The sequence below is a fragment of the Phyllostomus discolor genome, chromosome 7 (genome assembly GCF_004126475.2).
Source record: "Phyllostomus discolor isolate MPI-MPIP mPhyDis1 chromosome 7, mPhyDis1.pri.v3, whole genome shotgun sequence".
In the NCBI taxonomy this organism is placed as follows: Eukaryota; Metazoa; Chordata; class Mammalia; order Chiroptera; family Phyllostomidae; genus Phyllostomus; species Phyllostomus discolor.
The window spans coordinates 51,821,016-51,834,663 of NC_040909.2; the positions used below are offsets into that span (position 1 = coordinate 51,821,016).

Consider the following 13,648-nt stretch of genomic DNA (forward strand, 5'->3'; position numbering starts at 1 on the left):
ACATCTGTGCATTTGCTAAAAAGCCACTGGCTCAAGTGTCCTGATTCATGGCTCCTGTCCTGGGATACCCAGGACCTTTCAAAAGTCCACAGCTGAAGGTAATACCTGGCAAAATGTGGACCTCTAGAACTCTCTCTAGCACCTGGCTGATGACTGTTCAAGTGACTGGTTGTGTCCAGGCCTCACTAGGTAAATGTGCACATCATCCTCAGCCCCATCTCTCATCTTTTCAGACTGCCTTGCCACCCATCCCAGGGTTGCCTTGCCTCCTGAGAAGGCGAGCATTTACCCATGAGAACTCTGAGGGCCAAGAGACTTGCCCAAGATCACACAGCTCCTAAGCTGGGGTTTTACAGGTCTGTGGGACACCAGAGCCTCTGGGGGAGAAATGCCCCAACTCAGTTCTATGGAGGAGGATCCAGAGCCAGCAGCAGCCTGCAGTGGGCCATTGTCCCCTCTCCGGGCAGTGCAGGCCTACAGACTCCCCAGATCCCTACCTTTGCAAAGCGATTCAGCATGTTTTCCCTGGGGATCCGCACGTGGTCTAGTCTCAAGAAGCCATTGTCCGAGTGTTCAAAGTTCATCTTGGGCCCAATGTCTCCAACAGTGATTCCTAGAAGGAGATGGAGTTGGTCAGTCGAGTGCTTGCTGTGTGCTGGGCAACACACACACACACACACACACACACACACACTACAGCTCCTGAGCCTCACAGCAGCCTGTGACACTGAGGTGTTACTGTGACACTCATCAGGCTGAGGACAGACATGCAGAATCTTGTTCAAGATCACCCATCTAGTTAGGACCAGGTAGTCCAACTAGACCCCTCCCTGCCCAAGGTTGATATGTCCCAGCTTCTTCCATGGACATCTGAAGCGCCTGGACAGGGAGAGCTAGTAGGGGATCTCCTTCTGCCTGGGGTCGTGGAGGGGGCATTAGGCCTTACCTGGCAGTGGAGTGTGGTCCTGGAGGCTCCGGATGGGCACAATAAAGGCATGCATGCCCCGCCGGGTTCCAGAGCAGATCAGCTGGGCCTGGACCAGGGCGTGGGTGGCTGACCGTGCCACTGAAGGCAGAGGTAAGAGGCTGAGTGTTATCTCTGGTCTGTGAGGCCCTGGTGCACAGAGCAGACAGGCTAACCCTCTCCATCAGAAGCCTGGATGTGAGCCAGTCTAATGGGTTAGGAGTACCAGTGTGGTGGCATGGGGAAGGGCAGAGTGTTTTATGAGGCCCAATGGGGGGTAGTTTCATTTGCCTCAGAGATTGTGGGTCAGGGGAGGATCACAAGGAGCTCTGAGGGTAAGGGGTGTTTCCTAAGGGTGTCACATGGGGAAGTGTGTGAAAGCAGAGGGAACAACATTATCAGAAGTTTGAGGACTGGATGGGCTTGTTGGGGCTGGCCCATGGATGAGGTAGCATCCAGGGTACAAAGGGATGCTCATTCAGGGTTTCCCTCAATTCACATGGCCTTGACTTATTCTTAGAAATGTCTGAAACCACCAAAGAGCTTTAATGTGTGTCTGATTGTAGAATACACTGGGTTGGAGGGATTTATGGAGAGCCATATGGTGGCAGGTGGTATAGGGGCTTGTGTCTATGTCAGGTTTGTGTAGCAAGGCACCCTACAATTACATAGGCAGGGCCCCCATGGGGCAGGAAGCTCGAGGAGGCTGATGGGGACATTGAGGGGATCAAAGCTTTCCGCACCCTTTGGATGCTCCTTCCTTTGAAGTGAAAGCCTGACAAAGACTATGGGCCCAAATGCAACAGTCTGGGAAAGCTTGTCATCTATTAAAGTTTGGCTGTACGACAGTCTTCTGACTGAAGTGTGTGCCCTTGAGTCATTTTCCTTGGCATCAAGGAGACAGGACCTTGATGTCAGAGCTGCTGGGGTATGTATGTGAGGGTGCATGGCATGAACAGGGGTCCTGTGTCACAGGGAGATGTGCTCGCCACTGCCCCCACCCCACTGAGAGGAAGAACTACGCCCCAGAAGCCAAATAAATCTAGCAGTAACTTGCTAAAGCACTGTGAAATGAGCAAGCTTTTTGTTTTCTCTGTCCTCAAAAACCTATTAATAAGTGACTCTACCATCAACCTGATTGTAATCAATACAGATAATTACCATTTATTAAACTCCAGGTGGTGCCAGACCCCATGCTGGTGCTTTCCAGTTCTTACAGGACAGGGTAGGGTGGTGAGTCCCAATTTCCAGATAAGGAAACTGAGGCCCATAGAGCTGAGTGACCACTCAAGTTTATTGGCCTGGGGAAGGCAGAGCTGGGATTTAAACTCTGCCTGATTTCAAAGGCTAGTTACTTTTCTCTGCAATTTTGATAGCACTCATTCTCATTCTTTTTCATTCTCATTCTGTCTTTCATCCCTTTCCTTTTCTATCCTCTCTCTCCCTCTCCCTGTCTGTCCCCTCTCATTGCTCTCTCATGTTTCTCCTCTCTGCCTCTTTTTTCCCTCTGTTAGTCTCTCACCTCTCCATCTCTCTCTCTGCTTTTCATTTGGACTCCTCAATTCATTGTATATATTTTTTCCATATAAGTGTTCGTCAATGGGTCCCCAAGTGCCACAGATGTGTCCTCGCAGGTGTATTGTCAAATTGGAGGAAGAGCCCCTCTGTGAGCCTGCTTCCTTGGGACTTGGCTCATCACTGAGCCTCAGGGAAGCACAGCACAGCATGGCGCAGACGCCACCTGGTGGCCACGGGAGGTGCAGTGCTGTTAGCCTGATTGGCACGGATGGTGGGGCAGGAGCCAGGGCAGGAGCCAGGGCTGGTAGGGATGTTTTTCCCACTCTAATCCTAGTGCTGTGTTTTCTGTCTGGTGGCAAGCTTTCGGAGATGAGAGGAACTTGGATTGTGGGGAGTGCCAGGGGCTAAGCCATGTCTGTGTGGGGGGCAGTGTGTGTGACAGAGGCTTTGGCCCTCATCCCTCAAAGGTTGGGTCAATTTCCCCAGCTACTTCAAAGTTCCCTTGGGGCCTCTCAGCCACCCACTGATAAAATCCTTCATAGCCCACCTATTTAACAGAGTAAGAACCTGTGGCTCAGAGAGGTGAATTGACTTGCCCAAGGTCACTAACCTAGAGCAAGGAATCAATCTGAGGTCTGTTGAACATCAAAAACATCAAAGTCAGTGATGTTCTGCCATCCAGCTTGGTTCTCCTTGGGGATGGATGGGACTGGGTGATAGATGGATACTCACAGTCACCTGGCCACCATTTGGTGGCAGTTATCGTGGGGCTATGCAGCACAAACTCCTGGGTGTCTGCACTGTAGGTGGCTTCAGTCTCCAGTCCCTGAAGATACGTCCCTTGGAATCAAGGAGGGCAGTTAGACATCAGGCCAGGGTGGGAATCTCACCTGAGGAGCAGTGTCCAGGTGGGTTTGGAACTCTCAGGCTGCAGCCCAGTATCACTGGGGGTACCTCACAGCTGTACTTAGAGGGACCGCTCTCTTTTTACCCATGGGCTGTGTGGGGGACAAGGAATGTTTCCTGACTTCCAGAAGGAGAGACTTGCCCCACTGTGAGCTCATACATTGTTTATATGAATTAGAAAAAGACACCACCCCTTCCTCCAGACCCTTGTCTGCCATCTACACTAACGTTTCCACATTCAACATACAAATCTGTGACTCCTGAGACCTGAATGGGCCCTGGCACTGTGCACTGCATGCAGCAGCTCTGGCTCACCATGTCCCAGTTCTGTCTGGGCGTATGTTGCGATGATCTGGAAGTTGTCACAGAGTGGGGCCCATTTGGCTACCTGCTCCTCTGAGCCCAGGCTTCTGATGGCTTTCAGGAAGATGTAGTGTAAACCTAAGCCCATGTCTCCAGAAACAGCTCTGTGGGGGAAAGATGCTGTGGTTGAGCAGCCCATTAGAGCCAGGGTCTCAGGTACCCTCACCTGAGCAGGGTGCAGGAGGGGAGGGGCACCTCACATCTTGCTTTCCCAATAAGCATTGCCTTTGTTGGGGAAGATAGCTCATGGGGCTGGGGCTCTGGGTGATCCCAGGTGAATTCCTCTCTGGTGGGGCTGCCCTTGGAGTGAGCACCTGAAAGCATAAGCCAATTCACGACTCTCTTCCAACCAGCCCAGGTGCTGTGCTATCATCTGGATGTGGAATTTCTTCTTAACAGCAGCTTCGTAACGCTCATAATGGTTCATGAAATAATTATCCTTCAGGCTAAACACTGGGTCATTGTCGATGATGTTCTCTGCCAGGAATAGACAACAGTATGCTTAGGAGCCTGAGTGAGGTTCTTGGCACCTTCAAATTTTCCCACCCACTTGCCTCATGGATGTGGAAAGGAAGTCACACTACTGTCATTTGATAGATGAGATGACTGAGGCCCAGAGCTGGGAAAGTGACTTGTTCAAGGTTACTGAGCTAGGCAGTGGCAGAACAAAAACCAGCATCCTGGTCATCTGCTGCCCAGGACTCTTCTATCCCTCAGATTGGCTCATAATGGCATGTTAAAGATGCCTTAGAGTTCAGAGAAATGAATCTGTAACAGCTGAATTTTGAGAATAAACTTTGCTATTTGAAGGAGGCAGATGCCCCTTTCCCCATCTTCCTCTTACCGACTTTCCTCCTGAGTTCAGTGTTCTGGGCACCTCCGTCAAGGATGTTGGTGAGTCTTTCCACGTCGAAGGACTGCTGGTGCCTCTCACTCTCTATGTCGGGGTGCACTTTCCTGCTCCAGGGATCCCCCATCGATACTCGGTGCACTGGGCTGCCCATTCTGGCCTGCATCTGCCTGGTGTCTGAGAAGAGATAAGTGGCTTTCCCTAATCTGAGGTTTTGCTTTTGATAGTTTCGATTATCCGAGGTCAAGCATGATCTAAAAGTATTAAATGGAAAATTGCAGTAATAAACAATTTATAAGCTTTAAATTGTGGAACATTCTGCAGAGCATGATGAAATCTCTCGAGTTCAGCTCTGTTCTACCCAAGATGCAAACCCTCCCTTTGTGCACATCACCGACCCGTTAGTCACGTGGTAGCGGTCTCGGTTACCAGATCAACTGTCAGCATCACAGAGCTTGTGGTCAAGTCACCCTTGTTTTACTTAATAATGGCCCCAAAGCTCAAGAGCAGTAATGCTGGCAATTTGGACATGCTGAAGAGAAGCTGTAAAGTGCTTCCTTTATGTGAAAAGGTGAGTACAGTATAATAAGATTTTGAGAGACCACATTCAGGTAACTTTTATTATGGTATATTGTTATAATTGTATTTTATTATTCATTATTGCTGTTAATCTTTTATTGTGCCTAATTTATCAATTAAAGTTGATTACAGGTATGCACAAGAAAAATCGTAGTGTCTATAGAGTTCAGTACCATTGACGGTTTTGGGCATCCACAGGGGTCACGGAACAGACACCCCGAGGATAAGCAGGACTGCCATACTTCTGGCCCCACTACTCTGAGCCAGGGTGGTGCCCAGAGCCTGTGTGCAGGAGGAACTGCCCAGGGCTGAGTGTCAGCCAGAGGCTGCTTGGTGGAGGAAAGTAACTCCTCTTAGATACTCAGTGCTGCTCCACCCCCACGTTCCTCCCCGTGGGCACACAGCAGTGTACCTGACCTTGTTTTGTGTCGTGTGCAAAATTGCTCAATAAATGGTAGTTCAGTACACATCAGCCAAGATTTGGATAGGAACAAACCACAGAACTCATGCTCTCCCCACTGTAGCTTGTGTTGCAAGCACTGTCTGGGGAGATCCTCATGAAAAGTCAAAGAAGGTCACATATGAAGAAAATTAATCTTAGGGAGATTAATTGCGTAGCCTCTAGCTGCCCATCTGGAGGTGGCCAGGCATTGGATGAAGTCGGTCACAAAGTACACGCTTTGTCTATGCTATAGCTCTGCTTTGGGGGCTCAGTGGGGGAACCTGTGGTCCCAGCCCCCTGGTCCCCTAAGTCCTAGGCTTATTTGCCCATTTCTGTGAGCCTGGAGGGGTACTGTGGAGCTAAGGGGAGACAGTTTCCTCCTTGCCTCTGAAGTGTTCTCCTGGGAGCCCTGTGTGTCCCTCATAGCCAAGGTGGACCCTGCATCCTTCACAGAGAACCCCTGGCCTTTCCCACAGCAAGGCAGCTACTGGGCACAGTCTGTTCTACTTCTCAGCCTCTCAAATCCATCTGCTCCCTCCATCCCTGAGGCTACCACCCAGGCCACTGTCGTCTTTCACCTGGTCTCAATGTCTCTCTCGTCTGTTCTTCCAGCTGCCCAATGGATTTTTAAACTACAATCACATTGTTTTCCTCTCTTGCTTGGAACTTGCTCCTCGAATCCCCTCTCCCCTCCCTCCCCCTTTGTGGCATGGAGCTCATGATCTTCCTTTCCTCCTGCACTTGCCCTCTGCTTTGTCCCTTCCTGTTCCTACTCAGCCCCAGCCTCCAGGGACCCTACCTCTAAGACACCTTCCTGGCTGTGGCACCATTCACGGCTCCCACCCAGTGTTATGAGTGGACAACAAGGAACAATTTCTTATTGACTCAAATGTCCCTCCCCCAAGGCCACAAGTGCCTGAGGGACTGGCTCTGCTTTTTCTTGGGTCCCAAGAGTTACCTCACAGGAGGCACTCTAAATCTTTTCAGCAGGTGGCCACTACTTTGATTCCCATTCTTTTTCACCACCGCCCTGCAGATACACCACTGTTATCATGACTGGTTTATGGAGAGGACAGGAAGGGAGGAGACTTATAAGGCAGGGTGTCAAACTCATTTTCATTGGGGGCCACATCAGCCCCATGGTTGCCTTCAAAGGGAGGCAACCTTGTAGAGCTCCTTGCCCTTAGTTAAGGAGTAGTTTATACAGTCCTAAAATTATATTCAGCCCTTCAAAGGCAACTGCAAGGCTGATGTGGCCCCTAGTGAGGTGAAAATGAGTTCGACACTGCTGTTGTAAGTTCTCATGGCCAGCGAGACAAATTGGATTCATAAGCAGCCTTCCAAACCCATGCCCCTAAGTGGGGGGCTGGGCCGTGGGGGTGCTTACAAGGGGCCTGGCACGTCCAGGGGCCCCCTGGATTCCTGCAAGGCCACGCAGCTCGTCTCCTCTCTTCCTGCCCCACCTCCTTTCTGCCTCCTGCTCCCTCCTCTCCAACTGCTGCTGCCTCCTGCAGTGAACACTCAGGGATTCAGCCTTCACCTGCAGCCTCTGCCAGGGCTGTCCTGTCCCTGGAAACTCTCAGCCTAAAACACTGTTTCCCGGAGATATCCTTGGCTTCTTAATTACCTCTTTCAGACCTTCTCAGGGAGGCTGCCCCCACCCTCACCACCCCTGACATTCCCAAATACCCTTGCTCTTCTCTACTTTTTCCTTTTTGCCTTGTCCTACCATACAAGATAATTTAGTCAGTTATTATGTTTTTGTTTATTGCTGTCTCTCCCTACTAAAAGGTGAGCTCCATAGGGCAGGGGTCTTTGTCACCTTCATGCTGTGGCTCTAACACTTCGCACAGGGCCTGGCCTAAAGGTGGTATCTAGTAGATAAGTGTCCAGTGAAAGAAAGCAGGCTCAGAGTCACTGGGAGCCACGGGGAAGGTCACTTCCTAGGTGATCTGGTTAGTCGCCCCCATCCCTTAGCCCGGATTCCTTGACTCACCTCTGTCCTGTGTCTGCACTGCAGGCCTGGTCTGGTCTGGCCTGGCCTCCCAGTTGCAGGCCGAGGCTTCCAGTGGATGGCCCAGCCCCTTTCTCCTCCCCTAGAGTGGAGGCACTGCCAAGAAGTCTCTCTGCTCTCAGCAGTTCCCAGCTGAGCTCACTGCTTGTTCTTTCCTGTCCCCTTGTCTCCCTCCAGTGGGTGTGACTGCAACAGTGCCCAGCTCTGGGGCTGCCCTGGGGGGACTGCTGAGAGGAATCTGGCTAGATGGCTTAGCATGAAGCTGTCCAGGCAGCTCTGTGAGTGCCAGCTGCTCCACTACGCTCTTTCACTGCTTCTCCTTACCTCTTTGGCCCTGCCTCCCAGAGCCTGGTCCCTGCAGAATGCACACACTTGCACTCTGCATGAAGAAACCCCTCAGCACCCACCCAGAGTCCAGAGACCTGGGTTCAAATCCTGAAGGTGTGACTAGGTTACTGCCCCTCTCTCCAAGCTTCCCTTCCCTTATCTATAACTCATAGGTTATGAAGGAAAGCTCTTGGTAAACTGTAAAGCCCCAAGCATTTGTAATTTGAAACTATTACAGCTTTCTTGGTTCCCCATAAGAGAATTCTTAATTCCCAGGAGTGATGTTTAATGGTGGCATTTCTGTTTCTGGGGCAGTCTGCTGGTAAGATATTTATGGGCTGGGGTGTGAGTCCTTAGGTGGTATAGGATGCATCGATTTGTTTACGTATCAATATATTTTGAGTCCATAATGACCTACGCACAGGGGTATGTACAGCAGGAAGCAAAACTAAACTGAACTAAACTAAACTAGACCGTTCCCTTGGGAAGCTTCTGGGTTGGGATCGGGGGTGGCTGGGGAGACAAATAATCACAGTGGGAATGAGCAGGAAAACCTAGACAGGATACTCACAACCACTTCTAATGAATTCATAACTTTTTGAGCTGAAAACCTTCTTGCCCTAAACCTACAGGGTTGCATTAACCCCAAGTGTTAGTGTTAGAATTGAATCAAATTGAATTGAGTTGTTTGACACCCAGATGGTGTCAGAGAATTGGTGTGGAAAACCACAAACTTGGTGTCGAAAGTGGTCCTAGAAAGAGACACCATGACCTTGGTACACCCCCTACATCGGTGGCTACTTTATGACTATTGGTTTTGTCTCAATCACAAATGAAATCAAGGACTGTGTTGCTCTTGGTCACCAATGCAGCCACAGTCCCAGTCCCAGTCCTGGGCCTGGCCCAAAGAAGGTGCACAGCAAATCCTTGGTGGATGAATGAATAAACAATTGGTAGGAGCCAGCAGGATTCTCCAGAGGGCAGCTCTGGAGTTTTGGCACTTTTTAAAGGTAGGTTTGTGTGCGTGTGTGCCCACCCTATTTGTTCAAGTTTTCATACCCCAACATCAGACCAGCCCTCCAGTCTCAAAGTTGGATTGCTTTGGAACTACTTGTACCAAAAAGTTGTGTCCCCACCTGTGTTTCCACAGTAATCCTGTTCTTTCTGCTGCCTTCCTGATCTTTCCTGATGATTTGTGCCACCCTCAGCCCATCAGGAATTCAAGCCAATGCCCCAGGAGTGTAAAAGGCTTCTTTTAGTTGGTTCTTCTGTGAAAGGATTGCTCTATTAGGTGAATGGGTATCCTTTCTCCCCATGTTTCTGCTCTAAAATTTGGCTTATCTCATACTTAGCATTACTATTCATATGGCCTTACCCACCATTCTCTAGACAAATATTTTAGGAGTGTCTGCAAGTTCATCAAGCACTGCTTGGGGTGGGACCCAGAGGGGAGCCGGATTTCAGGGAGTGGGGTGAGATGTTTATAGGTTCCTCACTGCCACTGCATAACAACACTGGAAAGTAGGGCATATCTTCTGGTTTTGCATCAGAGGGAACAAACTTGGAGAGGCATGTTACTTGCCTGGGTTTACACAGTAGATAGATTACAGAGCTGCAATCTGAGCCAGGCCTCCTGACGATAAAGACTGACATTTCGTTCATTTGTGCAAGGTTGAGAAAGAAGTCAGGGGGCCTGGAGCTGCTGTCCTGGCTGGACTTATAAGATGCGGTGACTTGGGCAGGTGCCCTCCTCTCCTGGGTCTTGGCCTCACCATCTGTGGTTTGGAGTGTTCGCTCAGTACGAGGCCTGACAGCTCCCCACAGTGTTCCCAAGGTAGTGTCTAGCTTGTGTTTTCAGGAAGAAGCAGGACTCAAGTTTCAAGACATCACTCAGTAGGCCCTGTTGGGACTGGGGACCTGGATCCCCTATTACTGTTGGCAGTGGCTGTATACAAGGTGGTGAATGGTGTTCAGGGAAGGTGGCCTTGACCCCTTGACCCTCCTGTTTGGAGCGAGGAAGTTCTGGGTTCCAACCTGGCCTCTGCCAAGGACTTGAGCTATCACTGCCCATGGGCAATTGCTTGATTTCTTTCTGCCATAGTTTTCACATCTGGATTGTTTTGAGATTAAGATCTTGATGGCCTTTCACCCACACCAAGACACATTATAATTAAAATGGCAAAGGGTAAAGACAAAGAGAACATCTTAAAAGCAGCAAGAGAAAAGCAGTTAGGTACCTACAAGGGAGCTCCCGTAAGACCAGTGTCTCAACAGAAGCTTATCAGGCCAGAAGGAATTGGCATGAAATATTCAAAGTGATGAAAAGCAAGGACCTGCAATCAAGATTATTCTACCCAGCAAAGTTATCATTTAGAATCAGAGGACAGATGAAGAGCTTCCCACATGAGAAGTTCATTACACCAAACCAGTATTACAGGAAATGTTAAAGGGTTTTCATTAAGAAGAAAGGAGAAAAAAAATATGAATAATAAAATGGCATATAACTAAATAAGTAAATACATATCTATCAACAGTTAATTTAAATGCAGATGATTAAATGTTCCAATCAAAAGACATAAGGTGGCTGAATGAATAACAAAAGAGGACCCTTATATATGCTGTCTGTAAGAGGCTGACTTCAGTTCAAAAGACACACACAGACTGAAAACAAAGGGATAGAGAAAGATATTTCATAGAAATGGAAATGAAACAAAACAACAAAGCTGAGGTAGCAACACATATCAGGCAAAACAGACTTTAAAACAATTGCAACTTCTGGCCAAGATGGAGGCATAGGTAAACACACTGTGCTTCCTTGCACAATCAAAAAAGGACAACAAAAATTTAGAAACAAAAAAACAACCGGTACTGATAGAAAATTAAACTGTATGCAAGTCCGACAACCAAGAAGTTAAAACAGACATATTCATCCAGACCAGTAGGAGGGGTGGAGTCAGGCAGATAGGGATCATGGCAAAAAAAGCGGTGGCTGGTGGCCCCCAGGCGTGCAAGGCAGCAGCAGGCAGACCCAGCGAGGCAGCGGATTGTGGAGGGGTGCAGCACACAAGATAGCTGGCTGACTGGGCTGTACCACATTCCTGCACAGATAAACCAGGTGAAACTGGGGAGTGAGACAGACTGAGCAACCCAAGGTTCCAGCGCCAGGAAATAAAGCCTCAAAACACCGATTGGAGGACTTCTGGCCAAGATGGGGGCATAGGTGGATGCACTGTACCTCTACGCACAACCAAGATTGGAACAACAACAATTTAGAGGCAGAATAACACCCTGACAGAAAATTTAGCTGAATGGAAGTCGGACAGCCAAGAAGTTGAAATAGACCTGTTCATCCAGACCAGTAGGAGGGGTGGAGATGAGCAGCCAGGCTCGGGTAGCGGCGTGGAGAACAGGGAGAATTGGGCACATAAGGCAACTGGGGGAGCATAAGGCAACTGAGAGTGCATAAGGCATCTGGGGCATGCAAGATCGCAGTGGGTGGACTCTGAGTACGCATGCAGCAGCTGGCAGACCCAGTGAGGCAGTGATTGTGGAGCAGGGCAGACCGCGCAACCAAGGATCCCAGGGAAGGGACTGAGGTGCCATGGAGAATGGAGCTACTGCCATTGTCCCTTTCGACCCTGCCCTCACATACAACATCACAATCTAGTGACTGGGGTGCCTAGCCCTGGTGAACACCTAAGGCTCCACCCCTCACCGAAACGGGAGTGACCAGACCAAAAGAGAGAGAGAGAGAGAAAGAGAGATGGCTCAAACAGAAGAACAAATCAGTGCCCCAGAACTCATCCTTTTGAGCAACCAAGAGATAGCTAACCTATCAGATGCACAGTTCAAAACACTGGTGATCAGGAAGCTCACAGAATTGGTTTATGGTCTCAAATTAGATGAACAAATGCAGGTTACCATAAAAGAAATGAAGAAAAATGCACAGGGAACCAATCGTGATGGGAAGGAAACTGGGACTCAAAACAATAGAGTGGACCAGAAGGAAGACAAACAACCAAACAGGAAAGAATGGAGAAATAAGAATTAAAAAAAAAATGAGGAGAGACTTAGGAACCTCCAGGACATCTTTGAACATTCCAACAACTGAATTATAGGGGTACCAGAAGGGAAAGAGGTAGAGCAACAGATTGAAAACATATTTGAACAAATAATAAAGGAGAATGTCCCCAATCTGGCAAAGGAAATAGACTTCTAGGAAGTCCAGGAAGCTCAGAGTCCCAAAGAAGTTGGACCCAAGGAGGAACACACCAAGGAACATCATAATTACATTAGCCAAGGTAAAAATGAAGGAGGGAATCCTAGAAGCAGCAAGAGATAAGGGGACAGTAACCTACAAAGGAGTTCCCATCAGACTGTCAGCTGATTTCTCAAAAGAGACCTTACAGGCAAGAAGGGGCTGGAAAGAAGTATTCCAAGTCATGAAAGACAAGGACCTACATCCCAGATTGCTCTATCCAGCAAAGCTATCATTTAGAATGGAAGGGCAGATAAAGTGCTTCTCAGATAAGATCAAGTTAAAGGAGTTTACCATCACCAAGCCCTTATTTTATGAAATGTTAAAGGGACTTATCTAAGAAAAGAAGATTAAAAAAACATGTATAGTAAAAGGACAGCAAATTCACAATTATTAACAGCCACGCCTAAAGCAAAACCAAAAGAAACTAAGCAAACAACTAGAACAGGAACAGAACCACGGAAATGGAGATCACATGGAGGGTTAGCAACAGGGGGGTGGGAGGAGGAGAGAGGGGGAAAAGGTACAGAGAATAAGTAGCATAGATGGTAGGTAGAAAATAGACAGGGGGAGGGTAAGAATAGTATGAGAAATGTAGAAGCTAAAGAACTTATAAGTATGACACACGGACATGAACTAAAGGGGTGGAGTGGGTGGGAGAGGGTATACAGGGTGGAGGGGAGTGAAAGGGGGAAATGGGACAACTGTAATAGCATAATCAATACAATATATTAAAAAACAAAACAAAGCAAAAAAACACCGATTGAAAAAAACCTGTGGAGGTTGAGGTGCTGGGAGAGACTCTCAGACTCACAGGAGAGTTTGTTGGGGAGACCCACTGGGTCCTAGAACATACACAAGCCCACCCACCCAGGAATCAGCACCAGAAAGGCCCAGTTTGCTTGGGGGAAGTGGTGGAAGGGACTGAAATCAGCAGAGAGCACAGCAAGCACCATTGTTCCCTCTCTGACCCCAGCCCCACATACAACGTAACAACTCAGCGATTGGGTTGCCCCGCCCTGATGAACACCTAAGGCTCCACCCCTCATTACATAAGAGGCACATCAAGACAAAAAAAAAATGGCCCAAATGAAAGAACAGATCAAAGCTCCAGAACAAATACAACTAAGCGATGAAGAGATAGCCAACCTATCAGATGCACAGTTCAAAACACTGGTAATCAGAATGCTCACAGAATTGGTTGAATTTGGTCGCAAATTAGATGAAAAAAAATGAAGGCTATGCTAAGTGAAATAAAGGAAAATGTACAGAGAACCAATAGTGATTGGAAGGAAACTGGGACTCAAATCAATGGAGTGGGCCAGAAGGAAGAAAGAAACAACCAAACAGGAAAGAATGGAGAAATAAGAATTCAAAAAAATGAGAGACTTAGGAACCTCCAAGGACATCTTTAAATGTTCCAACAT

At 48.4% G+C, this 13,648-nt stretch overlaps 1 protein-coding gene across 3 annotated transcripts in view; it reads right to left on the reverse strand.

Moving 5' to 3' along the window:
• Positions 1–7,706, reverse strand: part of ACOX2 (acyl-CoA oxidase 2) — a 33,654-nt gene extending 25,948 nt beyond the window's left edge. The window contains exons 1-7 of one of the 3 annotated variants that reach the window (XM_036030962.1): positions 7,619–7,706; positions 4,596–4,855; positions 4,066–4,228; positions 3,704–3,855; positions 3,215–3,322; positions 947–1,066; positions 498–613 (exon numbers count right to left, since the gene is read on the reverse strand). In XM_036030962.1, the coding sequence (XP_035886855.1) occupies positions 498–613; positions 947–1,066; positions 3,215–3,322; positions 3,704–3,855; positions 4,066–4,228; positions 4,596–4,767 (831 nt within the window). In that variant the 5' untranslated portion in view covers positions 4,768–4,855; positions 7,619–7,706. Of the gene's footprint in view, positions 1–497; positions 614–946; positions 1,067–3,214; positions 3,323–3,703; positions 3,856–4,065; positions 4,229–4,595; positions 4,856–6,580; positions 6,702–7,618 lie in introns of those variants that run through there. The other 2 variants (XM_028518463.2, XM_036030964.1) reach the window with 2 other exon arrangements.
• Positions 7,707–13,648: the final 5,942 nt, after the last annotated feature.